Genomic DNA, 15893 nt, shown 5'->3' on the forward strand with positions numbered 1-15893 from the left:
GAAACCCAGAAAATGAAGCATCACCAAGAAGGCAGTGAACCCAAATTCTTCCTAAACTTGGTAGATGCACTGCCCTTACCTCCACTCATCATCTTCACTCCCTTGTGTAATGTGTGCTCATGTCCTTGTGACATACAATATGTATTGTAGCAATATCAGACTTTCTGACTTCAAAATACTAAGTCATATAGGACTGGTGCTTTTCTAGTGTCTCCTCTGTATTAATAACAATCTTGATCAATAACAAATAAAGCGCGACACTTTTCTGCACCAACAAAGGGATTTTACAGCTCAATGTATTGTTAATTCAATCAGCGCTGAGCTGTCATTTTGGACTGTGCGATCTTGGTTCTGCCGAGCCGGTTGCAGCCCAGCACCCAGAAATCCAATATGGAAGACACAAATCAGTGTGAAAGAAGATCTGAGGAATGGCTGTTTTCTGCACCCCCCACTGGTTTTAAGGTGGATAACTTTTGAGGGCGGTTTTGAGGGCTTCTCCGAAGATTGTCATCCATCTAGAGAGAACATAAGCTGGGTTTAGTAGGAACACAAATGCTCAGTCACATTAATACCTGCATACAGTATTTGGCATATGTTCATAAGTAACTACATGCAGGCACGGGTCAACTGCTGTCTTTCTTGTTTGAGTTTTTGACATTGGTCAAATCCAAATATGTTAATCTGAATACAACTACAGTCAATCACACCAGTGATATCATATTTTATCATTTGGTTCAATATATTAGTTGTATGACTTTTTTTGACCATTCTGACCAATGATCTAACATAGGAAGCATGTTTCTTTTTCCTTTTTTTTCTTCTAACTTAAGGATGTGGAAACCATCTACAAGTCTATCCAAATACAAAGCACTGCTCAATTTCTCCCTCACTGTCCAGCAATCCTACTACAACCCCAGCTTAATCTCAACGCCAGACACAGCTAATTTGTTCCTACGCTTCTTGGAGATAAATTAGTTCCATAATTGATACTTGGTTCCTAAGCCTCTGACTGTTCCCTTACATACACTCATTATTTGAAAAACTAAGTGAGTGGGAGGCCTACAGTCAGCTCCGTATTTTTTCTCCTTGCCTTTCATTTAAAGTGATACTAACACCTGAAATGACACTTTTTTTAATATCATAATCATAACATTGTCTATGAATGAGTGTTATAGTTTTGCCATTAAAGTTCTTCTTGATGTTTTTCCATTACCATTCCCCATATTCCTCTATAAGGGGGCTGCCATATTTGTGCAACAGTAGTTTGTTAGGTTGAGATGGGATAGCCAGGTTGGCAAAACAGTCAGAATTAGGAACTTCAAGTAACAATTACATATATATTATAGTAACGTTTACATATACTATAGTAACGTTTACATATGCTACAGTAAAGTTTACATATTATAGTAAAGTTTACATATATTATAGTAACATTTACATATGCTACAGTAAAGTTTACATATTATAGTAACGTTTACATATATTATAGTAATGTTTACTTATACTATAGTAACTTTTACATATATTATAGTAAAGGTTACATATACTATAGTAAATTTACATATATTATAGTAACATTTAAATATACTATAGAAACGTTTATATATACTATAGTACCATTTACATATATTATAGTAACGTTTACATATATTATAGCAATGCTTGCCTCTATGATGGGCACTATAATATATGTACAGTGGAATTTTTATAGCAATAAACACACATTCAAATTGCTAATAAGGCAAATTAAAAAAAAAAATATTATATATATATATATATATATATATATATAAAAAAATAGTTAAAAAAATAAAAAGTTAAATGAATTCAAGAACTCGTCAAATCCAGGACTCCAATTAACCCAGTTTTTTGCAGGATTTGGATTAAGTGAAATACTGAGTGCTCGGCTAAATTGAATCTGACACATTTGTGTGGCTTTAAAGCCAACTGAAGGCAAGCAGATTTTTTATTTTAAGATGCATTTTTGATGCACTTTATAATATGAATCATGCAAATTAGGGTTTGAATTGGTTTGGTATTCGGCTGAAGATTCTGTATGTGGCCGAATCCTTAAATGATGGATTTGGTGCATCCCTTAAAAAAATACATTTCTAACTACAGTGTGGAGTAAGCAGTACTTATGGAAAGGAAGGGAGGTAATAAAAGAGAATAATAACCTTTTCAATTAAGTTGGATTCCTTATTAACAAGCTGCGTGAGTTTCTGAAGGTTTGCATCTATTGCCTCCTGCCCAGCAGCAGATGTGCCTGTCCAGCCCAGACACAGAGTGAGGAAAAAGAGGAAATATAAAGCAGGTTAGTGGGCAAAAGAGTAGCACAGAAGAAAGAGCTTGGGCTCATTCACAAGCTCTTGATTAAAGGGATACTGTCATGGGAAAAAAAAATTTTTTCAAAATGAATCAGTTAATAGTGCTGCTCCAGCAGAGTTCTGCACTGAAATCCATTTCTCAAAAGAGCAAACAGATTTTTTTATATTCAATTTTGAAATCTGACACGGGGCTAGACATTTTGTCAATTTCCCAGCTGCCCCATGTCATGTGACTTGTGCCTGCACTTCAGGAGAGTAATGCTTTTTGGCAGGCTGCTGTTTCTCCTTCTCAATGTAACTGAAGGAGTCTCAGTGGGACATGGGTTTTTATGATTGAGTGTTGTTCTTAGATCTACCAGGCAGCTGTTATCTTGTGTTAGGGAGCTGTTATCTGGTTACCTTCCCATTGTTCTTTTGTTTGGCTGCTGGGGGGAAAAGGGAGGGGGTGATAATCACTCCAACTTGCAGTACAGCAGTAAAGAGTGATTGAAGTTTATCAGAGCACAAGTCACATGACATGGGGCAGCTGGGAAATTGACAAAATGTCTAGCCCCATGTCAGATTTCAAAATTGAATATAAAAAAATCTGTTTGCTCTTTTGAGAAATGGATTTCAGTGCAGAATTCTGCTGGAGCAGCACTATTAACTGATTCATTTTGAAAAAAAAATTTTTTCCCATGACAGTATCCCTTTAAGCACTAATACATGCATTATAGCAATCCAAGCTGCAGTACAAATCAGCCTCTACACACATGCAGGTGGAATAGTTATTTGCGGTTAGGTATATATAATACATAATATTCATCAGGCACTAGACTTGCACATAACAAATAAAGCAGGGTGCGTGTTTGAAGCAAGCTCAGATACTAAAGACGGATCAGAAAGCAAGTAAAGAGAATACACTTTGCTCTGTCCATAGGAATATAACATACCTGCATCATCTGACACAAAGTAAGCACTTAGGATGTGGTCACAGAAGTGGCACAAGTTGGAAAGCTGCTTCAGGTGCTGCTGCAAATTAACTTTATGGAGATGAGCTTTATAAAGTGGTGCTAAGAAACCAAATACAAAGGCATCCAGGGATGTAGGCCTACAAGGAAAGAGAGTAATGGTAAGAATGGGTACATTCTCAGGCTTTAGTTTTGAGTTACAGTTTGAGTTTAATCTATTTCTTGTTCCTATAAATCATTCAAGCAGAAATACATTTAGGTCCATAAATACAGACAACTTTTTTTTCTAAATTTTGGTTCTGTACATTACCACAATGAATTTTAAATGAAACAACTCAGATGCAGTTAAACTGTAGACTTTCAGCTTTAATTCAGTGGGTTGAACAAAAAGATTGCATAAAAACGTGAGGAACTGAAACCTTTTTTTTTAACAATCACTTGATTTCAGGGGCTCAAAAGTAATTGGACAATTGACTCAAAGGCTATTTCATGGGTCCTTCGTTATGTCATTATCAATGAAGCAGATAAAAGCCCTGGAGTTGATTTGAGGGGGGGGGGGCTTGTATGTGGATGAGTTTGCTGTATACAGACAACATGTGGTCAAAGGAGCTCTCCATGCAGGTGAAACAAGCCATCCTTAAGCTGCAAAAACAGAAAAAAACCCATCCGAGAAATTACTACAATATTAGGAGTGACAAAATCTACAGTTTGGTTCATCCGGAGAAAGAAAGCACTGGTGAACTCAGCAACGCAAAAAGACCTAGACATCCACGGAAGACAACAGTGGTGGATGATCTCAGAATAATTTCCATGGTGAAGAGAAACCCCTTCACAACAGCCAAACAAGTGAACAACACTCTCCAGGAGGTAGATGTATCGATATCCAAGTCTACCATAAAAAGAAGACTGCATGAAAGTAAATACAGAGGGTGCACTGCAAGGTACAAGCCACTCATAAGCATCAAGCATAAAAAGGCTAGATTGGAATTTGCTAAAAAAAAAACATCTAAAAAAGCCAGTACAGTTCTGGAAAAACATTCTTTGGACAGATGAAACCAAGATCAACCTCTACCAGAATGATGGCAAGAAAAAAGTATGGAGAAGGCGTGGAACAGCTCATGATCCAAAGCATTCCACATGATGTATAAAACATTTGGGAGGCAGTGTGGTGGCTTGGGTGTGCATGGCTGCCAGTGGCACTTGGACACTAGTGTTTATCCATGATGTGACACAGGACAGAAGCACAAGAATGAATTCTGAGGTGTTCAGAGACACTGTCTGCTCAAATCCAGCCAAATGCAGTCACATTGATTGGGAGGTGTTTCATAATGACCCAAAACATACAGCTAAAGCAACCCAGGAGTTTATTAAAGCAAAGAAGTTGAATATTCTTGAATGGCCAAGTCAGTCATCTGATCTGAACCCAATTGAGCTGCATTTCATTTGTTGAAGACTAAACTTCAGACAGAAAGGCCCACAAACAAACAGCAACTGAAAGCCACTGCAGTAAAGGCCTGACATGTCCATGATGATGTCCATGAGTTCAAGACTTCAGGCTGTCATTGCCAGCAAAGAGTTTTCAACCAAGTATTAGAAATTAACATTTTATTTTCAGTTTTTTTAATTTGTCCAATTACTTTTGAGCCCCTGAAATGAAGTGTTTGTGTTATAAAAGGCTTTAGTTCCTCAAAAAAAAGTTGTCTCTGTCCAAAGATTTATGGACCTAACTGTACATTTTCATGTAGCTTGAATGGGAACACTACTGTGTATCTTATCTGAAATGGGTTCCTTTAGCAGTTGCAACTCACGTGCTTCCAAAGAAGTACTGCGCTGTTCCTAGGCGGTTGGAGAAGAGATTTAGACATTCTTTGGCGTCTTTGTAAATCTAACAAGAACAAGTGCAGAAAGCTTGAATTAAAGTAGGAATGTAAAATCCAACACAGAACTGCAAAACACATGATTTGTATTAGTATATTATTATGCAATATCTTACTATGGATCTGCACTGGGGGCATAATAGATTGTGAATGATGCATCGAAGACAAGAGGGTTAATTTACTGTATGTAACATGAGGCAGGGTGCAAAAATACAGGATAAAAACAATAATAAAATAATAAAAGCTGCTGGTCCATGCACTTCATAGAAGTCAAAGAATAATTGGCTATGAAATAATGTTTAGGCAATGGGGAATTTCCTACAACTGTATCATCCAGGCAAACTGTCTAGCAAGCCTGCAATGGGATTTTACTCAGTGGGACAATAACCTGGAAAATAAGACAATAGCAAATGGAAAAATCCTCTGCGGTTCCAAGACAATATAATACAACTATTACGGTATGTCTGTTTTGGATCAAAATAAAATGTTCCTTAAACTGCTACTGAGATTGTTATATAACTGATTTTCAGCTGCCTGTAGCAAGATTTTCCATAAACAACTCCATATGGCTTAGCAAATGAACACGAATAAATAGAAAACACAGCTGCAAATGGTATGCATAAATTCAGTACTGGCATATTGTATTATCCAGGTATGGGACTAAAAATAGGCCCTGGCATTTTAACTACACAGAGGCCCAAACAGCCCCCCACCAACCCACTAAATATTGACTGTCATGGCATCTTACAGCAACCCCTTTGGCATTTACCAAAATTCACAGATTGCCAGTCAGGGCCTGATATTAGCACTGATCCTTAAAGCTAAAATAAATCAAGTTTTTCCCTGGGTATTATGGGGAAAAAACGGTAGCTGGCCAGAACTGCCTTTAGCCACTAGAGGGCTTCCCATTCTTGTGTGCTAAATCAAAGTCATTCAATCACAGGAAAACTCTCTAGTATCCACATCTCTATGCCAGACACTTTCCAACTATGGGTTTGGCCTCACGGGGGTCCCACACAGTCTGAAAGTCAATCAGGTGAACATTTAGGGTGCATGATCTTTTTCTGTACTGAACAGGATACAGCTTTGATAACTGTTTTGACTATATGTGATTGTAAATATATATATTTGATATATTTATATGTTTTTGGGCCCAAAATCTCTCTACCCTAACCCTTATTGGTTAAAATACAAAATTCACACATTGAGGGGCAGATTTATTAAGTGGGCAGAATAATTCACCACGCATTGCCATGTAAAGAATGGCATAATTTTTTTTTACACACTTTTTCTTTGAGCAACTTCCACCAGAACTTTCTTACAAAGGCCTGAAGCAATGTAAAATAATGGCAGCAAATCTGGCATTCGCATGGAGTAAAATAACACGCACCTTGATAAATTCGTCATATTTTTTACACACCCTTTTGCTCTGTTTTTCCCAGCGAGTTTCATTTTACATAATAAATAGGCCCCTTAGTTTCAACACAGATAAGTACAAACATTTATTATATATATATATATATATATATATATATATATATATATATATATATATATATATATATATATATATATATATATATATATATATATATATATATATATATATACATACATACATACATACACACACAATGCAAATCCTTTTTATTGTAGAGAGACTAACGTTTCGATAGCCTCTCATTTTTATATATATATATATATATATATATATATATATATATATATATATATATATATATATATATATATATATATATATATATATATATATATATATAGGTGATGCAAGGATCAGCACACTCATTTGTAGAAAAGCAAAGTGTATTTTATTTCAACACAGCATTGTGTGTTGAAATAAAATACACTTTGCTTTTCTACAAATGAGTGTGCTGATCCTTGCATCACCTGTATCATTAATTTGATCCTGCACCTCAAACTCATACAAGTATCGAGTGCTGATACCCACAGGACGCATATATATATATATATATATATATATATATATATATATATATATATTTATATATATATATATCTATATATATCTATATATATATATATATATATATAATGTTTGTACTTATCTATGTTTACTAATCGCACATCCACTGTAGATATTACCTCTAGTACCCAGACTCTTTAGAACAGCCTCAGATGTGCTAACAAAAACTTTGATAAAGTGGATTCATTTTTATAGAAATAGAACACATGGGAAGATGGAGGGTGGAAAGTGTGGGAGAGAGATTTACCTGTGCTTCCACCTCTGAGAGACTGTATAATGGGGGCTGGCCTCTAGTAACCAGGATTCTGTCCAAGGCATCTCTAGACATCTTCCCAGGCAGATAATAGTTCAGCGGGAAAGGAGTGCGGGAGGCATACCATGGCCTTGTAACATTACAGTAGTTTTCAGTGTCAACCCAAAACGTGTGCAACTGCAATAACAAAAGGGACAGGTGTTGGTGAAAATGTCTGGATTAGCACTGTTAAAATAGTTTTGTACCGGAGGAAATATTTGAATACAGGTTCAGGGAAAATAGAAGCTAAACACTCAAAATGATCATTACAGCAACATTTTTGCACTAAACAATCTACATTAATATGGCTTCAAAAGATTGATTATCCTTATCATGCCGCCATCTCTCATTTCCTTGAAATAGATCTAAAGGTGGCCATAGACGTAGAGATCCGCTCGTTTGGCGACCAAATATGCCCACATTGAGGTGGGAGATATTGGGCTCATCCGAGCGTGGGCCCAATTATCGGATAATAATGCATCCGATACGGGTGGTCAGATTACAGGACCGCATACACGCATCGATGCGGCCACGATCTGACGAGATTTTTTAACCTGCTCGATCGAGATCTGCCCGACTTTCAGACAGATATTGATCGGGGAAGCCTGTCGGATGCCCCCACACACAGGCAAATGAGCTGCCAACTCGGTAGCTTTTATTGGCCCGCCTTAAAACTCTGCTTTTTAGTCAATCTCTCAACCCTCATGAAACGCTGTAATGGTTATAGATCAGGCAGGAGCTCTGGGCTTAGCTTGGGGGCTGGCTCACTATTTTTATTATAGTTTTAGGCACCTTATAGAAAATAAAGCTGCAAAATAATCCTGTACATACCACAGCAGGAAGTAGTTTCTCCTCCAGCAGGGCAATGTAGGCCAGGGTATCAGAACCTTCTTTTGCAGATAATACATAATCAGCATTATACTTCTGTAACAGCCAAGCAAGAATTGTGATCATTACACAGTGCCACATAGATACCCACAAAGACACACAAGAGATTTCCTTGTTGCAAAACTTGTCAATCTGGGGTGAACTCAAATGAGCAACAAATTAATTACTAAACTGTATCAGTCACCCATTCTTACCCATGTTGACGGTCAGCATGGACTATTTTGGTTTGAGTATTTGAGTTAGGAGTATTATTTTAACCATTTTATATAGAAGTACAGAGCTGCTGTCTCTGATGAGTGTTGTGGTGATACGTGTCCATGTAACTGAAGGAGTTTTTGGTTCCTGTTTCTCATGTCACTTCTGTCTGGCACTTGTCTGTCTGTCTGGAAGATACCATATTGGACACTAATATTGGACTGCTATTCTACTTGCACCACTGCCCCAGCACCATTTTGGAGTTCTGTTTACATTTTGCTGCTTCTAGGAAATCCTTGGAATGTGTATATGTCAGCAGTAAATTGATCAGGGCCCCAGCACACTTCCATTTTCCTGGATGTCTAACCTCCATACATTTTCACATAGTGCATCCCTACACCAGGAAGACTTGTACGTTATAAAATATAATGCACCCCTTGCAAACATATATAAGGAAGTCATTCGGAGTCTTCTCCAAGTTCCAAAACCTGTGTATAAAGTGCATAAAAGTATGAATCTAAAGTATGAATACAGCTTTGAGAATGCTCAGGACCTGGGTTTTTCCAGATAACAGATCGTTGCAAAATAAAAATCTTTTCAATATAGTTACTTAGGCAAAAATGTATAAAGGCTGGAGTGAATGGATGTCTAACATAATAGCCAGAACACTACTTCCTGCTTTTCAGCTCTCTTGGTTTCCACTGATTGGTTGGCAGTAATAAGTCACTTGAGGGGGGGGTCACATAGGTCATAACTGTTGCTTTTGAATCTGAGCTGCAGGCCGAGGAGCAATTGCAAACTCACTGGACAGTTCTGTCCCGCCTTCAAGTCGCTGACTGAAGCTAGAGAGCTGAAAAGCAGGAAGTAGTGCTCTGTTTTGTTATGTTAGACATCCAGTCACTCCAGCCTTTATACATTACATTTTTGCCTAACTAACTATATTAGAAACAATTTTATTTTGCATCTATTTACCCAGTTTTTATTTTACACTGAACTGTTCCTTTAAAGGGGCAGTCTACCCCATTTTTAATATAAGTGCCATGAATAGGGCTTGTGCTGAACATACTGTTTGTAATTGTTTTAATTACAAAAAACTGTTTTTAGTTATGAACAGGGCAAACAGGGATAGTGACACTACTCCATGTTTGGTCCATGCAAGGTAGATAATTAGCTTACTGAGGTGTGGAAGGCAGCAGGATGGCTTTTTTCCTCTTCCAGTCCAAATATGATTTTTCTTCAGATTTTTTTCAGGGTGCATCCACTCCCAAGCTGCCTCCAAGTCAGCCAAATTCCTTATCTTGAATAACATTTCTAAGGTTTCAAATTTTTTTCCTAACCAGAAAAACATCAGAGCAGCCTCTGATGTTTTTCTGGTTAGGAAAAAAAAAGAAACCTTTCTCAAATCTTTTCTAACCAGAAAAACATCAGAGCAGCCTCTTTCTCCTGACAACTTCCTTGACTACTTGGTGGTCAGAATGTTGGAAAATGACCAGCAGGTGGCGCTGTTGTAACAAAATTAATTCATGTTAACATGTATCCTTTAATATCTTGGAATTAAAAAAAGAATGAATGTACATTGCAAAAGTGCTTATTAATAGCACCCTTCTCAATTTTACATTCACTTATTTTTAAGGTTTACTTATCCTTTAACATTAGTCACATTTTTCACCAGGATCAATAACTGGCATATTATAAAGACAAGCACAGATGTTTCATACAGACCCACCTGTTTTCTAAAAAAGTTGAGAATATTGGCTGGTTGATGAGTATCTTCTCCTGCTGATGTCAAGAAAGGAACAGTACCTGTCATGAATTAAAAAAAAAAAAACTGTTTGCATTTTGCAGTAACATAAGTAACGCAATAAAACTCCACTCCATTTCCTCAGTTTAATTCACGTAAGTGTTTGACTGCAACAGATTTAAGCAGATTGCTCAGGTAGCCGGCTTGATCAGATTCAACAATACAAAGAGTTCCATGCATAGGCTCCACCCATACGCTACTCCAACTGATTGGCCTGCAAGCCAACAGGATAGATATCATAAGATTAGATATATGTGTATGGAAACCTTTGTATTGTTGAGTTTATTACAGATCCTGATGGTGAGTTTTGTTATGTATTAAAGGAAACCTGTGCACTGGTGATCTATTTATCTTCAATGCAAGGACCATACATGGAGTAGCTTCAATTTTCCTTTTGCCTAGTTTAGCTCAAGAAATAAAAAACATATTTTTTTTTCTGATTAAAGCAATAGGTAAAAATTATGTTCCATTCTTAAAGAATGAGAATATATACTGCTCCTTTAAAGGGATTCTGTCATAATTTTTATGATGTTGTTTTTATTTCTAAATTACACTGTTTACACTGCAAAGAATTCACACTACAATATAAAATGTCATTCCTGAACCAGCAAGTGTATTTTTTTGTTGTTGTAATATTGGTGTGTAGGCGCCATCTCAGGTCATTTTGCCTGGTCACGTGCTTTCAGAAAGAGCCAGCCTTTAGGATGGAACTGCTTTACGACAGGCTATTGTTTCTCCTACTCAACGTGTCTCAGTGGGACCTGGATTTTACTATTGAGTGCTGTTCTTAGATCTACCAGGCAGCTGTTATCTTGTGTTAGGGAGCTGTTATCTAGTTACCTTCCCATTGTTCTGTTGTTAGGCTGCTGGTGGGGAAAGGGAGGGGGTGGTATCACTCCAACTCCAACAGTGCAGCAGTAAAGAGTGACTGAAGTTTATCAGAGCACAAGTCACATGACTAGGGACAGCTGGGAAATGAAATATAAAAAAAATATGTTTGCTCTTTTGAGAAATTAATTTCAGCGCAGAATTCTGCAGCACTATTAAATGATGCATTTTTTTAAAAAAAAATGTTTTCCCATGACAGTATCCCTTTCACTACAGCAATGCGTTTGTGCTACATAGTAGCACATAGTTGCAACTGGCTGAAAAAAGGCAATCACTTATTGGTTGCTATGGATTATTGCCCATGGGCAAATTTTCCCAGTGTTGATCAATGAGTAATCAATGAGTTGGAGTCCTGTAGGACACAATCACAGCACAAAAAGTAACCGATAACAAACAAAACTAGTCATTAAAGCACAAAGCCAAGAGAATACACAGGGCTGAGTGACAGCGCTATATAAATAAATGATGATGATGAGTGTTTGTTTGACTGCACAGCTACAAAAAAGGTCCCCTTTGTTTGTAGTATCAATGCCCTAAATGATGTAAGAGGTTATGGCTTCCGCCATGGTCGGTATCATTTAGGAAACCGTCGTTCCTTGCTTGCTATGTAATGTCTTTGTGACTTGAGGTTACGGTTACGTGTGTCTGCATATGTCTTCAGTAATGTTACACAGACCACTGTCTAAAAGTTAACATTTCAGAGCACAGAGGCGGAGTGGGAAATGAAGAGGAAGAAGTTTAACTAACCAAAACAAAACTGCAATATAGGAATCCAAACCACATACTTTTTGACAGGCAGATCCGTTAATCCTTGTCCGGCATGAAATAATATCTGTGTCTGTTATAATAATGAGTTTGCCATAACCATAAAGCAGACATATGGAAAAGCCTGCATGCTAAAGGAACAATATGCTGCAAGAGCACCATGGCAGACGCAGCAGTCTCAGTCATTTTGTAGTGGCGTGTTGTTTTTTTTTTGCAGCATTACATCACCCAGTAATAATGTATATTATGAATATTAATTGCTTTCATGTTTTCTCAAGTCGTTAGCATTACTGGCTCGTAGTGCTGGTGTTCTAGGTACTGACTCCGACCATCTGCAAAGATTTCATATGTTCTTTATGATGATCATTACCTTTTGGACTTGCCCATGTGTAGTCGACAGGAGTTACCTTCAGGGGTGCGCCAGCAAATCTTGCATAAGCCTAAAACAAACAAGGAAAATAAAATATTAAAAAAAACAGTTTTGCCAGCATTTTCATATATGTAACTTGTTTTTTTCTGCGCTAATATTCACTCTGAGCAAAGCAATGTTCAGCTCGTCTCAGGCAAAACATTATTCAAATCTAACGTGAAGGAACGTTTTTGGGGAGTTTTTTTTTTTATTGTTTTATGGTCAGTATTTGGCCCACAAACTTTCCTTGATGAAATAAGCACACTGGAAATACTGTATACGACCAACTGTCTAAGGGTTAGTAATTTCTATAAATTGTGTTCAAACCATGAAAAAACATATCATGAGCTGGTTATTTTTATATAAAGGCTTGTATTACATATAATATTCACCAACTAAAGGTAGACTCACTTGGGGTTTGCCAATATGTTAGGCAATATGTTAGGCAGAAAGTACCCCAGGCCTATGTGTTTATTGAAGAAAAGGAGCTTTAGCCTGAGGTAGAATCACTGTGGTGTGCTCCTAGCAGCTTCCCTCTCCCTGACTTCTGCTTCTATCAGCTTCCCTCTCTCTGACTTCTGCTCCTAACAGCTTCTCTGCTTGGGAAGCTGCTAGAAGCAGAAGTCAGAGAGAGAGAAGCTGCTAGGAGCAGAAGTCAGAGAGAGAGAGAAGATGCTAGGAGCAGAAGTCAGAGAGAGAGAGAGAAGATGCTAGGAGCAGAAGTCAGAGAGAGAGAAGATGCTAGGAGCAGAAGTCAGAGAGAGAGAGAAGCTGCTAGGAGCAGAAGTCAGAGAGAGAGAGAAGATGCTAGGAGCAGAAGTCAGAGAGAGAGAGAAGATGCTAGGAGCAGAAGTCAGAGAGAGAGAGAAGATGCTAGGAGCAGAAGTCAGAGAGAGAGAGAAGATGCTAGGAGCAGAAGTCAGAGAGAGAGAGAAGCTGCTAGGAGCAGAAGTCACAGAGAGGGAAGCTGCTAGGAGCAGAAGTCCAGTAGAGAGAAGCTGCTAGGAGCATAAGTCCAGTAGAGAGAAGCTGCTAGGAGCTGAAGTCAGAGAGAGAGAGAGGCTGCTAGGAGCAGAAGTCAGAGAGAGAGAGAAACTGCTAGGAGCAGAAGTCAGAGAGAGAGAGAAACTGCTAGGAGCAGAAGTCAGAGAGAGAGAGAAACTGCTAGGAGCAGAGGTCAGAGAGAGGGAAGCTGCTAGGAGCAGAAGTCAGAGATATACCTGACTGGCTGGTGTATGGCAGCTTTAAAGCAACTTGCTGAGTAACCCTGAAAACATCTCCCCACTAATCCAAGATGGGTTTGGGGGTTAAAATGTGGGAGAAGAATGCCCTACCACTCAGTCATAATTAATAGGGAAATGTTTGCTGAGCAAGTCCTGTTACTTTACACTTATCCCTACTGGACACTGTGTGTTATTGAACAGAGCCAGGCTGTATAGTTACTAACTCCCCAGTGCCAGTGAGCACACTGCAAATATTCAGAACACAACCCACTAAAATAATATTTTATTTCCTCTTGGTCCAAAATCATTTTTCATCCGGCCTCCCTGTGACCTTGATTAATTACTTTCCCTGTAGGGAAGCAGTCTGAGCAATCGTGGCACCAGCAATCTCACCCTTTCCATTGCTCTTATTGTACTAAAATGTAATATTTTAGGCTGTGTGCGCTGAAAACACTACATTTCTTCTGTGCAACTTTTAATTATGAGTGTACAAATGTGTGCGCAGCTTTGGGTATATTCATTAAAATAAATTCCAGGCTTTTTATTTTGCATACACAGCACAGACATACAATTGTGTGTACTAGAATACATTCTTTATAGAACTAACCTGAAACATTTGTGCTTCGGGGACTGTTCCTGCTGAATTGTGCTTAGTACAGGGAATACCTATGTTGCCATAGTTTTATGGGATCTCTCTGTACAGACTATGAGCAAACTTTGAGGGCTGTTCCTGCTGAATTGTGCGTAGTACTGAGCTGCACAGAACAGGAGTAATAATCCCAAGCTATTTTACAAGCCTTTTGATTGGACAACTACAGTAAACTTAGATGTGGCAGATGCTAGGCTTTATTATCTGCTGTAAGAGGAGCAATGTGTGGAAATGGAATATGTAGGCGCAGACAGGTAGAAATCAGAATTGAATCTCTGCCGCTGCTGTTGTGATCCTGTATCTTCCATCAGCCAGACTGAACAGCACAGCTTGTGCCCACCCCCACCGCACAATGTGACAACTGATTTGCATGCAGCAGCCCCGCCCCTCCTGCTTTCTGATTGGCAAGTGGAAATATACAGCCCTCCCTTTCCCCCTCCCCGCCGTATCACAGCAGAACATCAACTACACATTGCGATGACTATAAATCAGGCAAATGTTTCCCGCACCTCATACTTAGTGCGCGCTCTGCTTTAGCTTACGGAGCCTACCTCAGCCTACAATGGTACAGCCCAGGGAGCACACATGATAGGCTGCAACACACCAGCTGACTGGTAATCGCCTGCAACGCTGCTGTTAGGAAGCTGCGTAGATTCCTAGTGTGCGGCTTCAGCTCCTCAGTGCACTATAATTCATGCCTACCCCTACTTATCAGCATCCTGCAAAGGAAACTACTGCACTACAACTCCCAGCAGCCTCTCCCCCGGTACCTGTAGTGTAGTAGGAACAGAGCAGTGAGAGTGATGAGTGTGAGCTTTCTTACCAGCACCACCAGACACTCGGGATGCACGGAGGGAAGTCCCCAGTCACTACCCCAGCACCTCAGCTCCATCATAGGACTCCCCGGAGGTCCCCGGCTTCTGTCAGCCTGCATCGGGCCGGAAATTCCTGTAAGGTCTTAAACTTCCGCCTTCCTCTTCCCACACAATCTTCCCACGGGGGGCGGAGCCGGGCACAACTAACTCCACCTTCGGGGGGGGGGTTGTTCAGGGAGGCGCAGGATGACAGGCAGATAATCAATATAGTTGAGAGAGACTACTTCACAACATTGATATTCTTACAGACATCACAACGGCCTTCATTCTTTTAACGTCAACTGGTACATTACACTTGTGAGAAGTTCATTTATCTGTTTTGCTTTAGCCATTTGTCTGTGTTTTGGAAATGACAAGGACTAGTGGGTGACTTAGTGGTTTTCTTACCAGCTGTGGATTTACTAAACACAATAATGTAAACTTTACTATGTCCAATCACTCGTACTAATTTTACTTGATCAAACTACTTAATTACTGTAGTTGACCAAACAAAACAATTGGTAGGATTTGCTTGCTAGGCATTATAACTCCAGAGTAAAATGATTCCAGTTTTGGGAAGCTAAATTCACTAAAGAAAGATCCCATAAAACTATGGCAGCATATGTATTCCCCTGTACTAAGCACAATTCAGCAGGAACAGTCCCTTAAATTTGCTCATAGTCTGTACAAAGAGATCCCATAAAACTATGGCAGCATAGGTATTCCCCTGTACTAAGCACAATTCAGCAGGAACAGCCCCTTAAGTTTGC

The 15893-nt window shown here is 38.8% G+C and overlaps 1 protein-coding gene across 2 annotated transcripts; it reads right to left on the minus strand.

Annotated features, from left to right (window-relative positions):
- Positions 1-279: 279 nt before the first annotated feature.
- mtx3.L (metaxin 3 L homeolog) lies at positions 280-15267 on the minus strand. Of its 2 annotated transcripts, NM_001091005.1 has the most exon segments (9): positions 281-515; positions 2178-2266; positions 3260-3417; positions 5086-5162; positions 7407-7589; positions 8283-8375; positions 10261-10337; positions 12359-12428; positions 15093-15185. In NM_001091005.1, coding segments are annotated over 9 exon segments (930 nt in total). In that variant the 5' UTR covers positions 15165-15185; the 3' UTR covers positions 281-404.
- Positions 15268-15893: the final 626 nt, after the last annotated feature.

Source organism: Xenopus laevis, chromosome 1L, assembly GCF_017654675.1.
Source record: "Xenopus laevis strain J_2021 chromosome 1L, Xenopus_laevis_v10.1, whole genome shotgun sequence".
Lineage (NCBI taxonomy): Eukaryota > Metazoa > Chordata > Amphibia > Anura > Pipidae > Xenopus > Xenopus laevis.